At 57.6% G+C, this 20,315-nt stretch overlaps 1 protein-coding gene across 1 annotated transcript; it reads right to left on the bottom strand.

Moving 5' to 3' along the window:
- Nucleotides 1–1,585: 1,585 nt before the first annotated feature.
- Nucleotides 1,586–18,643, bottom strand: ECM1 (extracellular matrix protein 1). The gene is made up of 7 exons (XM_067569385.1): nt 18,475–18,643; nt 9,373–9,462; nt 8,311–8,645; nt 7,077–7,517; nt 6,368–6,588; nt 4,528–4,615; nt 1,586–2,939 (listed from the first exon to the last, which is right to left on the bottom strand). The coding sequence occupies exons 1-7, from the start codon at nt 18,533–18,535 to the stop codon at nt 2,754–2,756; spliced, it is 1,422 nt and encodes a 473-aa protein (XP_067425486.1). The 5' UTR covers nt 18,536–18,643; the 3' UTR covers nt 1,586–2,753.
- Between the last annotated feature and the right edge of the window lie 1,672 nt (nt 18,644–20,315).

Genomic DNA, 20,315 nt, shown 5'->3' with positions numbered 1-20,315 from the left:
TCCCATCTGTAACATGGGCAGAATGATTAGCGCTGGTGGAATACTTGCCAAGGGGAATTTTTGTCGGTGGACAAGGCTATTTTGGCAAAATCAAAATTTCCTGTGGGAACCTGTCGATTTTGACGCTGCATTTAGAAACAAAATCAACACCCCGCCCTGTTCCTGTCCCACCCCCAGCTCCCTGGTGTCTCATCTTCTACAGGGTGGGGCGCAGGGCAGCGGTTTGAACGTCCAGCTGGGCGGGGGACCCTGCTGCAGAAGTGTGGGAGAGAATCTGGGCCTGACCGAGGGGGGTGGAAAGGCAAACCTTGCCCCCGGCCCACCTGGAGCCGGGCGTCTCTCTGCGATCTATGCAAGGCGGCCTCGGCTGAACAGCGGCTGTCTCGCAGGATGACTCTGAGGTGCAGACAGGCAGCAGGCGCAGTGAGCGCTGCAGTGTGGAGCAGGGGACAGGGCAAGGCGCTGGGCACAGCAGGTTGGCATGTGCCCCTTGCCAGCTGGTGCTAATGCAGAGCGGTCTTTCCTCTCCCCGCACCGTGACACGGCCTGTGAGTTCTCCGGGAACACTTCTGCCCAGCTTCCCCGGGCTCTGGCTGCCCGACCCGCCGCTCTCAAACCCGCCAGTGCGCTGGGGATCCAGGGCAAAGCCTGTGCTGAGCTGCGCCCCTCAGCCGCCCACTTTTCACAGCAGACCAAGTGCAGCGACCCGGCCTGTGTTTAGCTCGTCCTCCTCAATTCCCTGCACCGGGCGTTCTGCCCCTTGCAGCGCATTGCCCAGTGGGGGGGGGGAGGCACCGGCCTGGGACCCCGGGGTTCTCATCGCAGCTCTGCCACTGACCCACTAGCTGACGTGGGCAAGTCCCTCCCCCGCTTTTCTCTTCTGCCCTGGGTCTATTTAGACTCTCTCTGCCTCCGGGCGGCACCCGCCCCCCTGGGCCCTGCTCTCAGCTGGGACTTTACGCACCAGAGTAATACAAAGAACATCATCTCTCTAGCCCTGCCCGTAGTTACATCCTGCCCATCACCGTGGTATCTGTCCCCATCGCCCGCCACCCACATCAGCTGTACCCCTGGCAGCAGGAATTCTGGTTCTCACGCACCCCCTCCCCCCACTGCCCCGCCAAGAAAGACCACATCAAACGGGGCTTTAGAGAAACCAGACCAATTCCCAGCTGTCAGTCGCTCACCCTTGAAGCAGACACACACAGGAGCACACCTTGGCAGCAGGGGCGATGGATGGAGAAAGGGGGCCCTTGAGTGAGTGACGTCCGCAAAAGCCAAACATGACGTCACGTTCCTTTAGAAGCTGAACCACGTCAGCGCAGCCGACGCAGGATTAGAACGCGGGACCGCCCCACTGCAAGCCCCGGGCATCACCCACGTGGCTGGTGGCATGCCCACAGCAGAGAGAGGTGTCTCGTGGAGAGGTGTCTCCCTCCCGGACTACAGGGCCCCTGCTGCACGGTGCAAAACCACCCAGGAGAACTTCAGGTTCAGGTGTGAGCTCTGCCGGGGCAGCAGCCCTGCCATCAGGTACACTGCAGGGGCTGGAGGGCGGCTGGGAACAGACAGGAAGGAGCCCAGGTTGTTCATCAAAAAAGGTTTATTAGGAATCTCCCTAGAGCCTGTCACCGGTACAGCCTCCAGGCGAAGGTGTGCACAGATTGCCTAGTGCAAGGGGACGCAACCCCGGGAGCAGGAGATCAGGAACCCGCTGTGTGGCGTACCCCCAAAGCCAGCTCGGGCACTAGCAGAGAATACTGAACAGGAGTCCCTGCTGCACAGAGGGGGGGCTGAAGGGTTTTCTCCCCCCCGTCCCCCCCCCCAGGAGAATGCCACTCCCAAGGACTGGCGAGTTTGACCAAGGGCAAAGTGACTCTCCCAGCTTCGCTGCCCCTGGGGCAGCAGCCATGGGGTCGGCTGCCCGAGGGGGGGTTTGCACTATCCACATAGCTCAGGGGAGAAGCAGCTCAGGCATTTAGTCCCATCCGTCGCTCCCCAGCTGCCTGTCTCTGCCCCACTTTGGCCCGTACCCCCAACCCCAGGAGACCAACTGGCTGGGCCATGCTGACTCCGCATAAACTGGGCGGCTCCCCTTGGATGCCTTCCTCGGAATCAGCCAGGGCTGGCGCCTGCGGCTCTGTATCACGCTCCCCACTAGCCGCCCGCCCACCAGTGGGATGGCTGCATCGCGCCGCCCGAAAGCTCCGGGCCGGCCAGCCGGGGGTGCTGGCTGGTAGGGCAGGCCAAACGCGCCCTCATTCAGCTCCCGTCTCAAACCCTCCTCGCTCTCCCATTTCTGCGAAGGGATCAACTCGCGGTAAGCGCCTTTCGCGCCTGCGTTGCAGAAGACAGGGCTGCAGCGGGGAAACAGGGGTCAGGCAGGATACAGGGCTGGGGTGGGGGGCTGGGACCCAAGAGCCTGGGCTCATCTGTTACTGCCACCCCAGGGGCTGGGGATTGGAGGACGGAAAAGGAAGCTTAGGGCTGGCTGGCCGGGAGATCAGAGAACCCAGCTGTAGCCCGGGCCCAGGGGATCAGGGCTCAAACACAGTCCAGAAGGGAGCCAAGTGCTGGCAGAAAGGGCTGAAGTTCTTAGAGAGCGAAGATCGACAGGCCGGGAAAGTGACGTCCAGCTGCCTCCTAGCTCCGAGTTGGAAACAGCTGTGGGGGGGAAAGGGGGGAGCGCGGAGGAGAAAGGGGTTCATTGATACACGAGAACACAAGGGAAAGAGTTCTGGTTCTTTCTGTCTTTACGCTGTCGGATCCGTCCCGCTGGGGACCTGCCCCGTGCCCGTGCTGGCCAGGGAGATGTTGTCCAGGTAGCTGGCGTTGAAGCAGTTCATTCTGTCCTCCTCCTCCGCCTGGGAGCAGCACTGATCCTTGTCCTTCCACGAGTCCTTCTGGGTGGTGCACAGGGCGGCAATGAAACGGGATTTCTGGGGGGAGCAACGTGCAGGGGTGGTTAGAGCTGAGGTCGGGGACACATGGCAGTCACCCACCCACAGGGTTCTACTTCTGGGTTCTACTTCTGACAGCACCAGTGTCTCTCTGCATGAGCTTGTCCAGGCCATTTTCCCTGCCGCGTGCCTCAGTTTCCCACATCTGTACTATGGGGCTAACCTCCCCCACTTTATGGGCATGTCCAGAGCTCTGACACACCATTCTCCCTGCACCCCCACCCAAGAGGAACATTCGCAGCACACTACATCCCTTCACCACCACCCCCCTTCCAAAACAAAACAAAACAAAAGCAGTGGCTAATCTTTGCACAGAAAAGCCCCCAGCTAGTTGGGGGGGGGGAGGGCAGCTCATCTCCTGCCTCCCTCTCCTCCCCTCCCCCCCAGTCCCACCAGAGCCCATTGGCAGACCGAGGAAAGCAAAGCGACGTTCCCAGAAAGTCGGGGGCCCGGGTGCCGTGCAGGAGGAGAGAAGCCTGGATTTCCAAGCCAGATGTCACCATCTGGAGAGAAAAGGCAGCTGCGCTGCTCCGCCAGGCTGGGGCTCCAGCCAAGCCTATACGAGTCCAGGGCCAAGCGATGCTGCCCTGCTCTGGCCTTAGCACTCAGGGCTAGCGTGCAGGGGGCACCGGCCGGAGGAAAGGCTGCCGGGTACCATGAGCTCCTGCAGGTCCCCAGGGCTTTGCTGAAGGGATTCATGCACCAGCCCAGAGCGCTAGATCTCACAAGGGGCTGGGAAGGTGCAGGTCTTTTAAGCCAACCCGTGTTGTACTTCTAAAAGCGCACTGCCGGGCTGCTCTGGACCCGGCTGCCCTTTATCTCACTGCCCGAGCAGCGTATTTTGGCTTAGCTGGAATGACAAGGGGGGAGAATTTGGCCAGCAGACCTGGGGCTAAGGAGCCATTGAGGCAGGAAGGTTTCACGCCTAGGTCCCAGAGCACAAGCCACGCAAAGCCTCAGGGTCTGTCTACAGGTAAAGTGCCACCGCCGCCCAGCCGGGGATTAACCCACCTCCCCCCCCAGGCTCCGTCTTGCATCAGGGTTGGGCCCGTACAGCCACGTCTCTCACTGGGGTGGATTTTTCACACCCCTCAGAGACGTAGCTATGCCATGAGCACCCCAGGGAGAGCAGCCCCCAGCCAGTCTAAGTGGAGTGCTGACAACTGATACCAAATTAAGCTCTTGCCAGCGTGCGTGTGTGGACAAAGGCTACGATTCTCCCATCACTAACCCGGGTTCTAGCAGAGGTCCCTGCCTGGCTCCCAGCACCCTGGTCTCTGAGCACTCCATGGTGCTTCTCCCCCCAGCCCCGCCGTGCGGCAGAGTCTCACCCCATCCCTGTCGTACAGATGAGGCTCAGAGAGACTAAATAAAGGGGCGGATGCAAAGTCACGCAGGGAATCTGGCCATGCAGGCATTGCACCCAGGTCTCCGGAGTCAGAGACGAGCCTCACCAGCCACCATCCTCCGCCCACGGCAGCAACGCTCACCCAGGGCTCACCACATGGCGAGCTCTTGGCTCAGAGCAGGGTCTATCTGATCGGCAGCCCCCCTCCCTCGCACTCACCTCTCCCTCTGCGCACTGGGTCCTCTCCTCACCCTTCAGGCTGCAGCAAGGCTCCGTCATGCTCTGGATCAAGCCTGGGATGGGTTTCCTAGTAAGAGGGAGAGAGCAGTTTAAACCCAAGTAAAGCAGGACACTGGCCGGAGCTCAGGGCTTGGGCTAATCAGCAGCCTGTTTGGCTAGTGCCGGAATATACCCAGCGTCGTGCTCTAGAGGGTGCTGCACTGCCAGACGTGCTACAGCCCTGAACTTTTGCAGCCATGGAGAATCCAGTTGGGGCGCCGGCCCCAGCACCCGCTTTAAATTCTAACTCGCTAAATGACGTCCTGCCTCCCTAAACTCCCCCAGTGGAGTAAACCAGATGCTTCATTCTTATGCCCTTCCTGTCGCAAACCGCAGTGTCATGTTGCTGTGGGCTGTTCAACAGCTGCCGCATTCCTCCCCAGAGGTGGCTGCATTTCAGTGGCGGGTGTGTGAACCCAGCATACATGGCCTGTAAAGTGCCTGGGGAGATTTCAGCGACTCTCCACAAGCTTCAAGTTTACCCCCATCTGAAGATCTGGTCCAGAAAGTTTAAGTGATTTGCCAAGGGTCACAGAGGGATGCCTGTGGCAGAGACCAGAATAGATTCTCCATCACCCTGCACCTGGGGTCATCATTTACACCCCTGCAAAGGGACTGTGAAGAGCATGTAACATGCTACCAAACCGGACCAGCATTTTATACTGGTGTAAATGCAATGGAGAGTCAGGTCCCAGGTCTCTTGGCTCCCTGGCCTGTGCGTTGGCCACCAGATCACTGCTCTTCTTTAGAGCCACCTGGCTTGGATGGCAAGTGGGATCTTCCTGGCCTGTGTCCTCTTCAGGACGTTCAATCAAGAAAGCAAAATAGGTGGTGTAAATGGGCCTCACTCTACTGGAGTCAATAGGGATGCGCTGATCTACATCAGCGGGGGGTCTGGTCCATTCCTTGGACACCGGACAAAGACCCAGCAGGAGTGATAATAAGGTTCCTCCAGACGGGGCCAGCAGGACGCACCCTGGGCTCTGTCCCTGCACATGACACTCCAGGCATGACGCTGGAGCATGACGCACGTGATGGGGGGCGCATGGGGCGAGGGGCGACGGGTGGGATTCTACTTTGGCCAAATAATTATTGCCTGGCCTGCTCGCCTGGGACGAAGTTTGATCGAAAACGAGCAGCCTGTAATTAGAGCAAACCGTGGCTGGGAAACAACCCCCCCCCCCCGAGGGGGGGGGGCGGAAGGGGAGTGAATTTGCACCTCTCCCCATAGCCAGAAGGTGGCGCCCCAGCCTCGCTAACCCAACCGCTAATCCAGAAATTAGCCTCTGCTTTTCCGCGGCTGGGATTAGCCCAGGCCGAGTTCTGTGCAGCCCCAGAGCGGGCACAGGCAGCAGGGCGGCTTGGATAGGATCAATGCTCCGGCTCGCATCCTTCCCCCAGACCCCTTTATCTTCCCGTAGGCCAGTGCCATGCAAATGGCAACACCCACAGTGAGGCCGAGGGAGTGGGGACTAGCGGCTAGAGCAGGGGGCTGGGAATCAGGACTGCAGGGCTCTCTGCCCAGTGCTGGGAGGAAGCGGGGTCTGGTGGGGAGGGCAGGGAGTCAGGACTCCTGGGTTCTGTTCCCGGCTCTGGGAAGAGAGTTCAGGAACCAGGAGGTCAGGAAGACTCCTGGGTTCTCTGCTCTGCTGCTGATTCCCTTTGCGAGCTTGGGGAGGTCTCTTGTGCCTCAACCTCCCCACGTTACGGAGGGGGAAGCTAGTTCCCCGGGAGGCTCCGCTAGCGTCTGCGGGTCCCTGGCCGAGCGGGTCAGACTCACTGTTTGCTGAAGAGCCTGATTTCCCCGCACAGCGTGTCCAGGAGCGCCGGGGTCACCTCGTCCAGGCTGACGGCCTGGATCTCCTTGTCGTAGGCCGGGTGCGGGGCCTGGCTGGAGAAACAGCTGGTCCTGGCCTTGCCTTCAGTCTCCTTGCAGCACTGGTGGGGTTTGGTCTTCACGGACAGCTCCTGCTTGCAGAACTGCGCCAGGACCTTCTCCCACTAGAGAGAGAGCAGGAGAGGCCATGTGCAAAGGGAAAGACGCAGCGAGGGCCAGAGGCGGGACTGGCGGCCAAGGCTGCGGCGGGGGGGCTCAGGACACCTGGGTTCTCTTCCCACTTTTCCCACTGCCCCGATGGGTCAGCCAGGGCAAGTCACTTCCCCCTACCCGGCACTGAGATGACAACCCTGCTTTCGTCCAGCCACGGGGTGAGCTTTTGGGGGCGGGGACTGGCTCTGGGGCCGCCAGGTGCAACCAAAATACCCCAATCCCCCTGGTGCCCGGAAAGCCCCCGGGATCCCGTTGGTTTAGCTCCCTCACCCGATCTGTGCCCAGCACAGAGAGAGCCGGGGAGGGGCAGCATCTCCCCAACCGTGGCTGCCAGAAGAGAAACGGGGCCAGGCAGAGCCAATCGACTGCGGAGGGGGGAAATTCCTCCCCCCCCCGCCCACTGATAGCCCCTGGGGATTGCCCCCGAGCCCCCCCTCACCGTGGCGTGAGCACAGCTGACGCTCTCGCTCTTGCAGCACTTCTTGACGTCGTTCTCCATGCGGTTGATGGCGCGGGCCTGGCGCTGGAACCAGCCGAAGGCCGTGGCCGGGATGGCGCTGGGCAGGTAGACGGGCCGGAACTTGCGCAGCCGGCAGATGTTCTTGATGTTGCTCTGGGTGGGCTCGCCGGGCGGGAAGGAGATCTCGGGCAGCTGGGGCCATAGGCGGGGGCGGGGCTGGGGGGGCGTGCACTTGGCGGGGTCGGCCGACGGGCAGGGGTTGGGGGCCGCGGTGCTGCCAGCCTCGAGGTCGTAGCTGGGGCGAGGGGCCTCGTTGGCGAAGCACAGCTCCCGGTTGGCGCCGGCCCGCTTGCAGCAGTGGTAGTGTTTGGTCTTCACCGAGAACTCATCGTTGCAGAACTGCTCCAGGGCTTCCTTCCACTGCGGGGAGAGAGACGGTCAGGGGGGGAGAGAGATCCCCTCCAGGACGTCCCATCCAGAGCCCAGAACGTGCCATGTCCCATCTCAGCTCTGGGCAAAGAGGGCTCGGAGCCCTTTGCCCTCCCGGGTCGCTGGCTTACTGGGAGCAGCCACAACCCCTCGGCGGGCAGCTGCTGAGATGAGTTTGCTGGGTCTCTGTCTGGCTCCCAGCTGACACAACTGACCCCTCGCTGGGCAGCCTTGGGCCAGAGGGCAAGGGCTGAATGGCCCCTGGAGACGGAGCTCCCCGGCACAGCGATGGGTCCCTCCAGGGCAAGTGGGAACCCCACAGTGCCTGTGCTGTGCCCATCATGGCTTCGCTTTCCAGGCCCTATCCACGGCCCCGTGAATGACTATAGGTCTCCCGGTGGGAGAGATGCCCCCCCATAGGGCTCCTGGGACCGTGTCCTGGGCCACCCCAAAGCCTTTTCTCTATCCTAGCGATCCCCTAACAACATCCCTCCTTGAGCAAGAGGCAGCACGGTCTTGTGGTTAGGGCAACAGCCTGGGACTCAGGAAACCCAGGTTTACTCTGCCACTGACCTTGGCCAAGTCACTCCCACCCCCCCGGGCCTCAGTTTCCCCTCCTGCCCTTCGTCTGTTTTGGCCTGTGAGCTCTGCGGGGCAGGGACGTCTCTCCCGGGCAGGTGGAGGACGTACAGCGCCCAGCACGGCGGGATCGCAGCAGGGCGCTGCTCTAACACCGCAGCTCTGGGGGGCAGCCGGGCAGCGCAAGCCGCGCGCAGGGACTCACCACGCCCTCTGCACAGCCCAGCCTCTCGGCCTGCTGGCAGCACCGTTCCAGACCGGCTTCCAGGGAGTTGATGGCGTCGCCCTGGCGCTTGAGGTGGGAGAAGCCCGTCTGGGGCAGGTTCCAGGGCCCGTAAGACGCCTTCTTCCTCTCCTCGTGGCAGATGTTGGCGATGTTGCTGGGGCTGGGGCGCCCCGGCGGGAAGTCGTCCAGCTTGTGACCCCAGAGCTGAGCGCCGCAGGAGGGGCCGTCGCCGCAGCTGGTGACACTGGAGCCGGAGCGCCCCATGGTCACCCTGGCCTGAGGCTCACTGGGGAACAGCGCGGGGTTGACGGGCCCTAGGGTGGAGGGGGAGAGAGTTCACAAGCCTGCAATCTCGGCACGGCCCGGCCCCCACGGGGGTCCCGTCAGCCTGTCCCATTCAAGCTGGGAGGAGGCAAACGCGTACTGATCCCCTGGCCTCACGGGCTCCTGCGTGCTGGGGCCACCCTGGGCTCCTGGCCAAACCCTTCAGCCTGCCTGAATCCCACCCTGTGGTTTCAAACGGGGGCAGGCTCCTGCGGGCAGACAGCGGAGGGGGCTGCACGTCAGCGAGGGTGGCCAGGAACTCAGGGGTGCGATGGGATGGGAGGTGGTTACGTCTCTATCCCGGGAGCACAGCTCTGGCCCCGAAGAAGCATGCACTCATCACAGGCCAGGCCAGCACCGGAGCCAGCGCTTGGGCTGGTTCTGATTGGACCCAAACTGGACCCACTGCCCCTACCCTTCCCCTTTGGACAGCGCCAGGGCCTCAGGTCACGTGTGTGTGGCCCAGACATTCGCCCAGGCCTGGGGCTCCCATTCTCTCTGGGTCCCACCCCCCTCCAGCTGCCCCCTGCCTCTTACTGCTCCCACCCCCTCCTCTCTCATGGCCCCTTCTCTGGGCAGCCACTCCGCTGCTGTGCCCCCCCCCACACACCCTCCAGCTCTGCATGGTGCTTGCACCTTCCGCCCCTCCCCTCCTGCAGGGACTTCCCAGCTGGCGCCTGGTGTCACCCAGAGCCAGCGCCCTCCCCCCCCACTCACCTTGCTCAACCTCCGAGACCCAGAGCTCCGGGGTCAATTCTCTCTGGACCAGATCCTTGGCTGTTCCAAAGGGCAGCTCCTCCTGGCCATCTGGGAAAGGAACAAACAACGCGGTGAGCTTGACCGGACCCAGCACTGCCAGGCCACGCCCGAGCGGCCAAGGAGATCAGGCGTCTGGTTCAGAAATCACAGGATCCCATCGGGGGAAAGGAGTGTCACTTCCTTGGTGACCGGGGGACGGAGCCCTCGGGGGTCCTGCGCTCCAGCATTGCTCTGCACCCAAGGGCGCTCGAAGCTGACTTTTGTTCAAGTGACAGTCATCCCTAGCAGTTCTATGGCCCTTTTCCTCAGTAGGGCCCAGAGCACTTTGCAGCCTTTAACGTATTTAACCTCACAACCGCCCTGCGAGACAGGGCAGGGCTATTACCCCCCATTGTACGTTTAGGGCTTCAGCAGAGAGAAAGGGAGGCCTAGTGGTTAGGGCTCTACTGGGGGACTCAGGAGACCCAAGAGCAATTCCCTGCTCTGCCACAGACATCCTGGGTCACCTTGGCCAAGTCACTTAGCTGTTCTGTGCCTCAGTTTCCCCATCTACACAAAGGGGTTAATAGCGGTGCCCCACAGGTGGGGAGGCAGGAGGATAAACACACTGAAGAGTGTCATGGGCTCTGCTCCCCGTTACCACGGTATAAGACAAGCACCAGCAACAGAACAAAGCAGACCTGGGATCCTGGCACTTGTGATCAAATCGCCAGAACTGGCACCACTGGACCCGGGGGGACCTCAGAGCCAGAGGCGGTGTGCTACGCCAGCCCTCCCCCAGCCCCGGGCCCATCCCCACGTAACTCCTGTTAATCCCCATTACTGGGAAAGCACCTGGGAATCAGCATAGTCAGACGACGGATGAGATCAACCTAGCTATGGGAAACCTTAAGCAGGTCTGCATTACTCACAGGCAATCCCCACACACACCCAGCCTCTGCACCCCTGAGCAGCGCGGGCTGGGCTAGCAGGGGGCTGTGGGTCGGGATTGAAGAGCAGCGGCCCAGCCACGCGCAGGGAGCGCAGGGCTGCAAGAGCAGAAGTGGAGGGGCCCTGCAGTTTGGGATTGAGGAACATCGGCGTCCGCAGCGTCCAGCTGCCTAGGTTGTGCCATTGGGCGGCTCGTGCATTACCAGTCCCTGCCAGGGTGGGCAGAGCGTGGGCGGAACGGCCGCCTGCGGGGACAGCTCAGCTTTGCTCAGGAATCAGGATCACGCCGCGGCAGTGGGAGGAAGGAGAAGGGGAAGCAAGGGGCAGCCCAGCCACAGGGACTGCACAGAACCATCCAGGCACCGCATCTGGCTTCCTCTGCACCACGGCGCAGCCCCTTTTCCCGGCATCCCCTCCCCCGAACCCAGCGACTCCCGCCAGACGAAAGCCTTTCAGTGCCGTGTGCCGCAGGCAGAGAACAGGCCAGACCGAGGTCACCCCAAGGCCTGAGGCCTCTGCAGGAGCAGGGAACTGATTAGATGAGAGATGCGGCTTCCAATGCAAGTGAGGCCCCCCCAGGCAGGCAAGGAGCAGAGGCCGGCTGCGCTCTCTGCCAGCGGCTGCAGAAAGTGCAAGACACCCTGCAAGAGGCAGCAATGGGATTGCGTCTTCCCATGGGAAGTCCCCTGCTGGCCCCAAGAGTGAGAGGTTAGCTGAAGCACCAGGATTTAGATCCCTCGGGGCAATAGGGAAGCTCCCCCCACAGGGGTAGAATCCAGAGGCCTGGTTCCCCGTTGCCCTGCCATTCACGCCAGTGCCATGTGGTGTTCCCTGGCGTCGTTTCACACCCACTGGTCCTACTGAGTTTTGGTGAGGACTGACGTGATTTTTAAAGGCTTGGGGCTGGCAATCTCCTTCTGACGGTGAAGGGCCTGCTGCTTCACATCATCCCATTACACAGACAGGGGAAACTGAGGCACAGTGGGGTGAAGCCGCTCAGTGGAATAGACACTAAGACTCGCAGCTGCTGCTCCCGTGCTTTGACCTCAAGGCTGCTTTTTTCCTGCACTGCTTCTGCTTTTCTTTTAAGCCTGTTTCTAAAGCAACTTTTCATTTGCAAGGTGCCGGGGGGTACAATGTTTGGGGCCTGCTTTTGGGGTCAGACTAGAAGGGGCTGGGCTCAATATCCCACTTTGAAAGACACTGATCAATCAGGGGCACCTACCTCCTATCAGCCCAGGAGGGGAAAATCCCAGGGCCAATATTCCTTTCATGGCTAGTTTCCCCGCAACTAACGAGTCTCTGGCAGGTGTCATACCCAGGTAGCAAGGGTTAGGCCTGGGAGATGAGCAAAGCGAACATCTCTAAGCCAGATAATACCCAAAAGAAAAGAAAAGAAAAGAAAAGAATGCAGCAACGAATATGGACGTAGAAGGTGAGAGAAGGGACCAGAGGGGAGAGTGACTGGGGGAGGGAGGGCTGACAATTTTTTGTTGGAGGGAGAATTGGCTTTCTGACCAAATGACATTTTTCACTGAAAGTGTTTGCCTGCCGCAGGCAATGGCAGGTTTTCATCCGAAAATCAAATGCCCAAAAACAGCCAAGTCAGCCTTCCATGGACCTATCTAGATATTTTTGGAACCCTGTTATACTCTTGGCCGTCACAACATCCTCTGGCAAGGAGTTCCACAGGTTGACTGTGCGTTGTGTGAAGAAACACTTCCTTTTGTTCGTTTTAAACTGGATTTGATGGACCTGGGCTCTGATCCAGTGAGACACACCCCCCTGTTCCCCTACAGAGGCCTCACGTACTTAACCATGCACATATTTTCACTCCATTAATAACAGAGCAGATCTAGAGCTAATGAGGAGCCCAAAGACTGCCGGCAGTGTTGCCTGATGGCTATGTGGCCTGACAATCTAGAGAGCTGGGTTCTAGATCCTGGCTGTACCATTCGCCTGCTGCACTGAATCATATGAACGCAGGGCTGGAAGGGACCTTGAAAAGTGATCAAGTCCAGCCCCTGCGTTGAGGCTGGACCCCAATTTTAGGCAAGTCATGTACCAGCTCTGTTGTGCCTACTTAGCTTGTCAACTTCTCACGCTGGGTCCCTGCAGTGCCCAGAGGGCCCCAACCGAATCGGGGCCTGCAGGCGTTACTGTCATAACAGATCCAGGCATGCCCGTCTCTGCTACCCAACTGGTCTGACCAGCTTTGCCTTGCTATGCCCACCCTCCCCTGGGGAGGTCTGCGGTTCCAGAGTGATGCTCTGCACTTAGACAGCTATTACCACTACGAGCAAATATTGCCTAATTCTCCTCCCACCTGTGCTGGGAACAACAAACAGTGTGTATCCTCCTGGTCCACGGGGGTGACGGGAAATGAGTCAGGCAGGGATGAAGAGGTTTGCCCCCAGGCCCTACCAGTCAGAATCCAGGAGTTCCCGGCTCCGTGTGAACATTTACACCGAACCGTTTGCTTCCCACCCCACCCCTTTGCCTCAAAGAAACAGGAGGCCTAGATTTTCCCTCTCCCCAGGAGTTTATCGCCAGAATCAGCCACGTCCTGAGAAAATGGGCTTCACAGAAGACAAGGGAGACACATAAACAGAAGACCGGCACATCACTAGAGTTGGCCGGGTGTTGCAGTTTGATGGGAGGGGAATTGCAAGTCTAGTGCTTTTCCTCCATGGTCATGCCCCTTCCCTAAGGATGAAGTATTTTGGCCCCGATCCTGCATACACCCTGACTCATCCCATCAAGCTGAGTGGAGCGAGGAACTCAGTGAGATTGAATTTAAGTGTGGGCATAAGGGCTTGTGCAACAACCTCCATGTCAATCGTGACAGGGGACTGAACCAGAAGCTGCCAGAGAGAGCTGTCTCTGCAGCGCTACACGCCCCCTAGAAAAGCAGATGCATGTTTTTAAATCCAAGGTGGTGCAGAGATCAGAAAACAACGAGAGTTTCAATAGAGCCAATGGATATACTGATCCAAACCCAGACTTCTGGAAGATGCTTTTAGTCAAATACAAGCTACTGGGATCAACCGAGGGGTAACGGAATGAAATTATCTGGCCTATGTTACGCAGGAGGTCAGATGAGATGATCACAAATAGCCCTGGAATCTATGAATTTTCTGAACTTAGGTCCAATCCTACAGGCTACGCTGAAGCAAAACGCTCAAAGTCCAAGATCACAGGATCAGAGCCTGAGATGCAAGAAAATAAACTAGGCTGGTGGTTTTCAACCTTTTTTCATTTGTGGACCCCTAAAAAATGTCAAATGGAGGTGCGGACCTCTTTGGAACGGCTAGAGATAGCCAGGGTCTGCAGACCACAAGCTGAAAAACAACTAGGAAGGCAAAAGATCCTGCCAGGATTTTTCCAAAAGCAAATGTGCCAAAGGGCCTGTTGTGTAAGAAACCGTTATTGAATAAAAAGCTTCGGGGCATATCCTCCTCGGGACAGCCAAACCGCAATTAACGAGATGGAATCTTCTACTGAGACAAGCAGAAATGGCAACCGGCAAAGAAAGATAAACACGCGAGCCCGTCTGAACCAGAGATTGTGAACAGAGCCGAGCTGCGCTGCGTGGAGGGGAGAGATTAACACGGGGGAAGCCAGGGATATTCACAGCCGTTAGTGACGGAAAAAGCCTTGTGGTTAGAGCACTGGATGGGGACTCAGGCAAGCTGGAGTCAATTCTTGGCTCTGCCACTGACTTTCTGTGTGACCTTGAGCAAATCATGTGATTGTTGTATGCCATAGTTTCTCCTCATTAGGGAGGAAGCATGGCATAGTGGCTAGAGCGTGGGACTAGGAGTCAAGAGATCTACAGTCTTGGCTCTGACACTGGCCTACCAGGTAACCTATCCATTTCCCCGCCCTGTGCCTCAGTTTCCCCATATGGAAAATGGGGTGATGATCCTGACCTTCTTGGTAAAGCACTTTGAGATCTGCTGATGAAAAATGCCATGTAAGCGGTAGGGATTAATATTATTATCTGTAAAATGGGCAGAATAATCCTTCCTTTCTCCCACCCTTTGTCTAGTTGGACTGTGAACTCGTCAGGACAGGGACTGTCCGTGCAGTGCCCGGCACAATGGGACACTGATCTCAGCTACTGTAATGTTATTAATATAGTATCCAATGCAGGATTGAGTCTATATTGAGTCTGGGGCTCAGTCCTGTCCAGTTCTAAATAACCCAAGCAGTGGGGCTTCCCCAGCTGGAGATCTGCTAGGAAAAGTCTAGTCAGCCTGAATTTTTTCCTATTTCTTCTATTTCTATTACACACACACGCCAAGATGCCCCACAGTCACGCACTGGCCAAGGTCTCATGCATTTAACCCTTCCCTTTGCGACCACAAATTATGAAATTTTTCTGGGGCAAGGGATGCGGGGGAAACAAACCCCACTTGCTGATTCCTAACTCAGGATTCTGCTGACCAGGCGAACCAACGCCACAATGATGGGCACCAAACAAGAACCTAGAGAGATGGGTACGTCTAGTGTCTGACTGCATAAAGTATGCCTGGAAGCTATGGATTTAGTTATTGATCAGCCTGATGCAGACCGTAACCATAGGGGACATGGTGTACCCAGCCCAGGAGCCTGTCCCTGGCAGGGGCCATTAGCAGCTACCACAGTGCCTAGGTCCTGCTGTGCCTGCTGCCTATACAGAGCAGGGGGTTGCCTTCCTGACCGCAGCTGTCATCATTTTACACCCTGAAGCATGAGATTTTTTTTTTTAAAATCACCCATAGTTTAGCCCTTTGCTATCGGGATTGACTGGGCACTCAACCATGGCATGACAATTCCCTCTCTTCTAACTGTGACTGTCATTAGAGCCTGGATTCCTGGGTTCTATTCCTGGGTCTGTCACCACCTCGCTGCGTGACCCTGGGAGAGCCACTTCCCTAGTCCGTGCCTCAGTTTCCCCCATCTATAACATGGGAGACAATGATCCTGAGGACTATTTATTTCTACTGCAGTAGCGCCACGGAGCAGGGCCTCGTTATGTTAGGCTCTGTACACAGAACCACACAGGCATCATTCTGTTCATGTGCCATATGGTCCTGTCTCTTCCTGGGTGGACGTACAGCGCCTAGCACACTGGGACCTCCAGACGTGAATCATGGGAGAGCTAGCCGGATTCCTTTCCTTTTACTATGCCCTGCAAGCCAGCCATGCTGGAATCTTTAGCTGTGGCTGAGCCGCCTGGGTTTCTCTGTAATCAGTTTGTCCAGCTGGGGGTTATCTGCACAGACTTTCTGAAGACGCCTATGAGCCAGCCTAGCCCAGCCAAGAGTAATTTATTTATGAAATTCCTGAGGCAGGGGCAGGAAGCCCGGGAAGGTCGTGGAGCTGCTGCCTGAGGTAAAGAGCTCAGATATATTTAGCAAGCGATAATGCAAACCGCAGAACAAGGGGGGGGGGGAACCCAGGCCCTCGACTGGCGTTTTCAGATTGCGATTTCCATACCACGGGAGGGGACTTGTTTCAGATCCGTTAAAGGGCCCAGACTGGGCAAGGTGCTGAGCACCGGTAGCTCCCACTGACTTCACTGGGACCTCGGCGCCTGGAAAGGGGGAGTTGGCTCTAACCTTGGACTTCCGAAACCAGCGTTCCACTCCCTGCTCTGCCACAGCCTCCCTGTGACCCTGGGCAAGTCACTTAGTCGCTCCATGCCTCAGTTTCTCCACCTGTTCAATGAGGGTAATAGCCCAGCCCCACCCCACAGGGACGTATGAGGATGCATCCATTAAAGACGGCGAAGCACTCAGCGATGGGGCCCGATAACTATCTCAGAGAGAAAGAGAGCAGCGTGGCAAGAAAGGAACCAGAAGCCAACTTTACAAAGGTGTCGAGCACCTAGTGGAATTTACAACAGCTCTTGAATGAGTTAGGTGTCTAACTCCCCTTCACCGTCAAAGGGAGTTGGGCACCACAGCAGGGGTACTTTTATAAATCTTACAAGGCTCCCATCTGCATCTTTAGGCACCTAAATAACTTGGTCAATCTTCAAGAGAGCCAAGGCCCCGAATTACGGGACTGGGTTTGCACCGGAGCTTGGCCAGTCGGGATCACAACCGGAGCAGCCAGGAAGCTGGCTGACACAACCGGTCCTTTCCTGGGCACTCGGTGTCTGGAGGTCGCCAGCACAGCCCTTTCACCCCCCCAAACTTCCCTTCAGGCACCTGTCTGTGAAGATCGGGGGGACCCTGGCTCTGTGTCCTAGCTGTGTGTCAAGGGCTCTGCGAATCTCCGCAAACCCCGGCGATGGACTGGGCTGGAAAACCATTAAACGCTTATTTAACCTGAGCAAACCTGGCAGCGGCGTTCAGGAGCCCTTCCACCTCTTACTCCGAGAGCAAAGGCCTCATTTTATGGACGCTGGCGGCGCGGCCCTTCCTGATCAGAGCACATCTCCACTTCCAGCGCGGGTGGGGGGGCGATTCCCAGCTCGAGGAGACATGCCCCCCCCCCCCCCCAGCTCTGATCAGCCTCGAGTGCTGAAAACAGAGCGCTGGCGTGACCCCTTCTGCGACGCCAGGCCCGTGCTACGCTGTCTTTTCAGCGCGCCGGCTCACCCGGAGAGAGGGCAGGTCTGTCTCCTCGAGCTGGGTCTCCCTCGGCCGCGCTCTCCCAGCCCATCTGGGACCTTGCTCCCTCCCTCTTCCGGAGCCAGCCGACCACGCTTCAGATGCCAGAGCTGCGCTGTGCCGAGCACAGATTCCTAGGCCAGAAAGGAGCATTGGGCTCCCCTGAGAGCCTCGAATGGTTTGCAAGAAGATGATGGGGAGGTGGGGGAGAAGACAGAAGAACCCTCAGAAAACCTGACACTTTGGGGGGGGTGTCTCATTTTGAGGCCCCCCCAAAAAAATCTTGTCGCTTTTGTTGCCACCCCTGAGTACAGACTGTGGCTAAAAGGGAACCCCAGACTGAGGAGGCCGCTGGGGCCCCCTCCCAGTGCTCTGCTGGGAGACAATTCAGCTCAAAGAGATTCCTGCTATTTCAGCTGCTTCTCTGGTGTTGCTAGGCGACGTCTCCATGGAGACAGGAGCAGCGTCACCAGGGAACCAATGCTCCCATCCTGCATGGAGCTACCAGCCCCCTATGTGGGCCAGCCTGGCTGGTTGCCCTGGAATAAGAAGCCCAGGATTCTTCTTCCTCTCTCTGCACGTGAATTTCTAGGAAGGGGCTGGGGACCGAGAGGCTGCGGACTAACCACAGAGCAAGCCTCCCGTCCTCCATGCGGCCCCTACCGCGTGCCTGGCCCCTGGCCTGGAGGGGCCTCCTCTCTGTGGGGCAGGGGGACGTTCACTCTATAGGGCCCAGGCAGGCTGCTGAGGTTCCCAATGAAGGGTTGGTTTAAACCGTCTCAGGAACTGGGCTGGGACCCTCCCAATGGGAACGGGGCCCAACCCCTACCAGCCTGGGCTGGATTCAAACAGGTGACGTTGCCGTAAAGCATCCCCCAGCCAGCCATTCTCCACCCCCAAAATCAGACCATAACTCAAGGCACAGAAGGAGCAGCAGCGACTGGCCGGCCCCCCATTTTCTGTGCTACCATCCCTTGGAGGACGCTCCGTCCTAGTCCCCGAGCAAACGGGTGACAGGTTTGTAACTGCAGTCAGGTAACTTGGGAACCAACCAGCGGACAAGAAATGGGAAGCGTATTGCGTGGACGTCAGGAACTGAGGAATCTGCTCCCAAAGCAGAGGCAGTTACCCTGGAGACCCTTATTGCAAAGGGGACATGCAGGATATTATCTCTGCCACCTTCAGCTCCAATCAGGATTGGGGCCGTGTTATGTCAGGTGCTGCCCAGGCACAGCGAGAGGCAGTCCCTGCCCTGACGAGCTCACAGTGCAGCTAAATGAGGCCGAAAGGCTGGGAGAGAGAGACAGAGGCAATGTGATTTGTCCGAGATCAGGAACAGGTTCCACGTCTCTCCACGCCCATGCACCAAGCCCCAGACCAGGTTTGCAAAGTGACTGCCACAGCGGCATTGTCTGATTTATTCACAAGCCAGCACCCTCCCCACTAAAAACAAACGGAGCCGGGCAGGGTGTAAGCAAAACTGCCCGGCTCCACTCCCAGGGGAACCAGGGGGCCGGTTTCTCACCTTTCGGAGCAGCTCTGGCCAGACACAGCAAAGGGACGAGCAGTGACACGACAGCCTTCATCGCGAAGAGCCTGCAGGATCGAGGTGGCTCCGTCAGGACACGTCCCTCTCAGCGCAGCGCTGGGGATTTGTGCACCTGAGGTTTCTCTCTGGTGCTGATGTTCATTTCCTCCCCTTCAGAGCCTTTAATATACTGTCAGGCGGAGGGAGCTCAGCGAAGCTGAGTCACCGGCTGGACGTCAGCAGTCACGCCCTGCAGTGTACGCAGCTTCCTCAGTCACCAAATAGTAACCCAAGCCTAACCCAAAACAGAAGTTTTTCCAGCCAAGATCATTTTACAAGGCAACAAGCAAACAAGAGGCCAATCAGCCCAGATCAAAAGAGCAGAAGCCTAAATGACTGCCACGCTTCATATCCCACCTCTGCACGTGGCATGCTTAGCTCATATATGATCCCCGTGTATAAACCATGTTGCAACACACTGACAGGCAAACTCCATGGGCACAAGGGTGCCCTACATAATCACACTTAGGCTCTGCAGGATTTGATTTTTTTACAGTAAATGTTGATAAAGATCGATTTCACTGTGCACGCACCCCGCCAATGCAAACAGGTTTCCATCCCTAACGAGCAATTGCATTTTTCTTCCGTTGCCTGGCTGAGAACTGACTAGTTAAACCCCAGTGGTTTCGATTTTTGCGTTAGGCTTGTTGCAAATGGGCCCATGGATGAATGGGAAAGGCAGGTACCATTTATTGATTGAAGGATATTTACGTTGTATATTTGGACCGGTGGTGTTGGCAAACTGTGTTAATAGTTTATAAAGCATTCACTTTTTGAAGCTCAATGGCTACGGTCATTAAATAACAGCCGGACACCACTCCCCAATAGACATTTCCTGCAACTGGGAAAATTTAAACTGATAAAAACACCTAAAAAAAAAAAGACCTAAAAATAAACCTTGATATTAAGCATGGAAATCATATATAGAGAATTGAATTCAGCCAAGTCCTATGATACTCATTCCTTGGATAGTATCACCTTTTAACACCTGCCAGCCCCAGTGATGGCCCAGGACCCCACGGTGCTAGGTGCTGTACAGACACAGAACAGTCCCTGCTCCAAAGAGTTTACAGCCTTCAACTGAGAGCTGCAGCAATTTACAATGGTTTTCATAGAGTTTAAGGCCAGAAGGGCCCATTAGACAGACCCCTACAGAGCAGAAGCTAGAGAATTCACCCAGTGCCCTCTGTAATGGGCCCAGTCACTTGTTTTTGGATGAAACATCCCTTCCACAAAGGCACCCGAGCGTGGACTGGTATAGATAATAATAGGCCGGGTTTATGAAACGTGAATTAGGGGTGTGTGTAAATTCTTCTGGGTGTCTAAATACCTTGGTCAATTTGACCCTGAGCCTCCTTTTGCCATGGTGCTCTCTCTCTCTCAGATACTTATCTGGCCCCCCCACACTGCAGTGACAGAGCGCTCACCCTCTTTCATGGCTTCATCCTCACACGCTCCCTTTGGGGCAGGGCTATTATCCCTGTGGTACAGATGGGGAAACTGAGGCACAGACCATCTAAGGGACTTGCCCAAGGTCACAGAGGGAGTCTGTGGCAGAGCAGGGTCTGGCCTCAGTGACCAGGGTTCCAAGGCTAGCACCCTAGCCAGCACCCTGCCCCCACTCCGGGTGCTGAGGTCCCAGTGAAGTCAGTGCGGGCAAGCAGTGCTCAGCACCTCGGACCATCCAGCCCTTTTAACGGGTCTCAAACTGGCCCCCCCAGTGTCATGGAAATCGTGACCTGAACCCCCCAGCTCAGGGGCCAGGTTCCCCCCTCTCG

Source organism: Emydura macquarii, unplaced genomic scaffold (assembly GCF_026122565.2).
Source record: "Emydura macquarii macquarii isolate MOO-44397 ecotype Brisbane River unplaced genomic scaffold, CSIRO-AGI_Emac_v2 contig_2924, whole genome shotgun sequence".
NCBI lineage: Eukaryota > Metazoa > Chordata > Testudines > Chelidae > Emydura > Emydura macquarii.
The sequence above is the reverse complement of the archived record's forward strand: the minus strand, read 5'-3'. Positions and strand labels throughout refer to the sequence as shown.